General features: G+C 43.8%; 1 protein-coding gene across 1 annotated transcript; it reads left to right on the top strand.

Annotated features, from left to right (window-relative positions):
* The first annotated feature begins 1,681 nt into the window (after nucleotides 1-1,681).
* On the top strand, nucleotides 1,682-3,547 carry LOC134023939 (transmembrane protein 74). The gene is made up of 2 exons (XM_062466292.1): nucleotides 1,682-1,859; nucleotides 2,409-3,547. The coding sequence occupies exon 2, from the start codon at nucleotides 2,471-2,473 to the stop codon at nucleotides 3,326-3,328; it is 858 nt and encodes a 285-aa protein (XP_062322276.1). The 5' UTR covers nucleotides 1,682-1,859; nucleotides 2,409-2,470; the 3' UTR covers nucleotides 3,329-3,547.
* Nucleotides 3,548-4,052: the final 505 nt, after the last annotated feature.

The following is a 4,052-nucleotide window of genomic DNA, read 5'->3' as shown; positions in this document are numbered from 1 at the left end:
GTTTTGGCCAAACCCTTGACTTTTGACCCAAAATCAAACACTGTAGTCAAAACCATATTATCTGTCGTATAAACCTAACTTTGCATTCAAAATACACACAAAGCCCTCAAATAAATTCAACCTTCTGAATACCCTTTAGACACTGCTGGGAGGAATTGAAAACACTATTATAAAAAGGTTTTCAAGAACCATTGACTATAACGTGTCCCTGAATTCTAGATATGTTCCACCTCATGAGTTTATGAAATCATAAAACTCACAATTACTGCAATTGTCCTTCTTACAGGCTGTTTATTTTCTATTATACAGCAATTGCATTTTGAGCTCTTGTTACTGTAGTAGTCACAGTATACAAATAGTAGTACTGTTAGTCAACAACACAAATGTATTGCTGTAAATTGTAATTTGGGGAACAAAGGCTAAGAAAACAAGGAAATAAACAAATAATTTTTACCTGGGTAACAGAGCTTGAGTACAGTACTGTTCATTGTGGGTCAGCATCCTATCTCTGACCAGGGTCAGGCCAGAGATTTTCCTCAACATCACAGGCAATGTTTTCTCTAGCCAAACAGCAGGGAAAATGCCCCTGAATGCCTGAGCCATCCATGACAAGACTCAAGAGCAATGTCCCCACAAACTTCTTCCATGGCTTGGAGAAAGTTGTTCTGTCATAGGGATTTCTGTCATAGTGTGGCATGGATCTCATTTGAGATTGTTGTTCTTCTTCCTCTTCCTCTGCCTCTTCCTCTCCCTTGTCCACCTCCTCTCATTTGGACAATTATTCCTTTTCTTCTGATATTTGCATCCATGATTTCAAAGTACAGATGAGCTTACCTTTGTATTCATTCCAAACCCCTGATTGCTTGTTGAGTATATTTGCTTGTTAGTGCTTACACATGGATAATTGGTTGTTAAGGGTGTTTGAATTGCGCTGTTTTGGGTTACTTATCAAATGGCAGTGTTTTCTGAATGACATAATGGTGATAATTGTGTCTTAAAGTAAGAGGTGTGTTTAGACTTTTGCAAAGAAGTGTGAATGAACCTGAGAAATGTGTCAAAAAGGGTCAATTGTGTTTAAAGACTGGGGTACATGGTCTTTCTGCTGGGATTTGGCAAAATGGTTTTGTGGGGATGGCTTACACATACCATTTTTGTGTGTTAGCAATCGAGAAAAACTGTAAATGTAGGTCAATGGTGTAGCGGCGCTTCTAGATGCCACTCAGCAATGAGCACAGCTGTCCCCATTGGGAGCTATATGAGGATGGTGACTATGAGAATGGTTGTCATTCTGTAAGATTTAGAGCAGGTCAGATGAGTTGACCCTCTAGATCTGTGTCCGGATTTAAAATGGATTACAAGGAACTGGTAATCTTCCTGGGGTTAGGAGAGGTGATTTTATCAGTATCAGATGATGGAAATACTAGGCTTTATTCATATTTCAGCCAAACACGCTGAATAGCGTAACATTCAAAGTATGTGAAATCAGGAAAGTCTTTGTTCCTCAATATTTAATTCCGCGAGTCTTTAAAGGAATATGTAGGGGTTTTGGAACGTTATTAACAAGGTGTAAACAGACTTCCAATGTAAGGATTCAGTTAGAATCTAGATTCACGCTGAAGTGATCTCAATCTGGTCACGGATACCGGGAGCTCATTTCAGCACCACAACGAGGCAGCAAAGCAGTGCGTGGGAGGGACTATAGAGGAAAGCTGTCCATCTCTGAGCAAACAGCTAAGGATGCTAACGTACATATTTTGAGAAAAGGCAACATACATAGAGAAAAGACAGCATTACAGTTGCCTACTTCTTAATACGAGTGTTCCAGACTATAAGGACGATCGGATAAAATGGATGCTGAAGTGAGTGTTTGGCTGTTCGTTGAAATACAATTTAGTTTATCTCAGCATTCACGGTTGATCATACCGGTATGCTCGTGCCAACTACAGGCTATCACCTTCTAAACTAAATATGAATGAGACAGTGATTCTTCTTTTTGTTGACGACGTAATTTAGATGATTTGTTCATAATTATGTTAATTTTAAACAGCATTTATTTTCAATATACTTGTGCAAGAGTACACTCTTTTATATATCGGGTATTTTTTACAGGCTGATGTTAAATGGTTATTATGAGGCGTGTTCTTTTGGTTTGACTACAATGCTTAAGACTTTGACCGATGTTTGGAGAAGAATTAGAGCTAATCTGTGGGTTAAGCCTACGAGAACTGATTCGTAATAGGATCTATATGTACCAGCTAATCATGGCCACTTTAATCGCCTTTTAGAATGGACGAGAGGTTTTCAGAGTATCTCAAACGTAGCCTATTAACTTTGTCAATACTTCACACTGACGGACAGTTCTGAGATGTGTAACGTGACTTATTATGACCTCTTTGATGTCTTCTTAGGGATGTCATAGATCGGGGCCACCTTGCGATCAGAACTAACGCGAGCCAGTGGAAAGAACCGAATGGCTTCTCTGGAGCTGCTTTACCTCGGCAAAGCTGGAGGACAACCGGATCCCTTGAACATCCGTACTTTGCCCTCCAGTCCGGTGCATGTCCGTCAGTCCAGTAGCTCACACGGTGGAGCACTTTCCGGTGAACAAGAGCGCAGCTCGGCTCGCGGATGCGAGTTGCTGAGTGCTTCAGCACCACGGACGGCGGCCAATAGGGGCGGGGCGCAGGTTAAAAACGGCTGCAGCTTCCCAGCGGAGGAGAGGGTCATAGTGTGCTGTGACGAGGAGCTAGAGACTTCTTTTATGTATATTGATGAAAACGTAAATCTACGCCTTGCCAGCCCATTAACAAGCTGTAAAGGGATTCACAAATCCTCGCGCGATGGCTCCGCAAGTGACATTCGCCCAGAGACACTACCGGAACTCTCTCTTATGTCGGACGAGGATCTCTTCTCGGAAAGTTCGGGGAGTTCTGTAGACTACGGATTTATCAGCGCTGTCACATTTCTCGTTGCCGGGATCTCCTTAGTAATCATATCCTACACCGTCCCTCGCGACGTACAGGTAGACCCCGAGAGCGTGTCCGCTCGTGAGATGGAGAGGCTGGAGATGGAAAGCGCGCGGGTGGGGGCCCACCTGGACCGGTGCGTGATCGCGGGGCTGTGCCTGCTGACACTGGGCGGGGTGGTGCTCTCCTCGCTGCTCATGGTGTCCATGTGGAAGGGTGAGATGTACCGGAGGAAGGCTTTCGCTTATTCCAAGCGCTCCACGAAGCTTTACGGATCTATCAACCTGAAGACAAAGTCCAGCCCCAGCCGTTCCTCCGCACACCTGTCCCCGGAGGAAGACATTGAGGAGACCTTTAACTAGAATCATACCGTTGTCCTTGACAACGCTGTTCTTGTATTACTCTGCCTGAGCAACATGAAAGCAACGTGACGTTCCTCAGAAAGATCCCCAAACTTAGAGGACCATAAAATGTTAACATTCAAACAAACATCCTACCCTACACCGACCCTAACACCAATAACTGTATCTGATTTAATGAAACAATGTTGTGTTGGGATATGAAAATTCAAATGAAAAACAAATTGATCAGTAAGGTATTGAAGTAACAATGTGCATTTCCAATAAGCATGGCGGCAAATACAACCGAGAGAAAAAAACAAGTTGATAGTCATGTGTGACTTTGTTTCTGAGTATCTGGGTGGTCATATGCAGTAATTGCACACATCATTCATATTTAATGTGCTATTCCACAGCAATGTGCTGCATGCACACCTTTGGAGAGTGTGCTGTCAGGCCAGGTAGGCAGGATGTAGCAGAGAGCAGAGAGATGGAGGACATTTGGAAGCTGACAATGTGAAATATGGCCGCAGACAGAGACAGCCTCCAGGTCTGCACCACTGAGGTGATCCACGAGATGTAAACTCATCCTAATCATAGCTGTGGTGACTGACACAGTTCCTCCCTCTCCTCCACCTCCCCCTTCCTCTCCTCTCCTCCCCTCCTCATTCTGTTCTTGCCTTTCACCTCTCTTGTTCCCTCCCTCCTTCCTCCTTCCCTCGCTCACTCCATATCCTGTCTCTGTCTC

Source organism: Osmerus eperlanus, chromosome 7 (genome assembly GCF_963692335.1).
Source record: "Osmerus eperlanus chromosome 7, fOsmEpe2.1, whole genome shotgun sequence".
In the NCBI taxonomy this organism is placed as follows: Eukaryota; Metazoa; Chordata; class Actinopteri; order Osmeriformes; family Osmeridae; genus Osmerus; species Osmerus eperlanus.
This window is presented reverse-complemented; position numbering and strand designations above follow the sequence as displayed.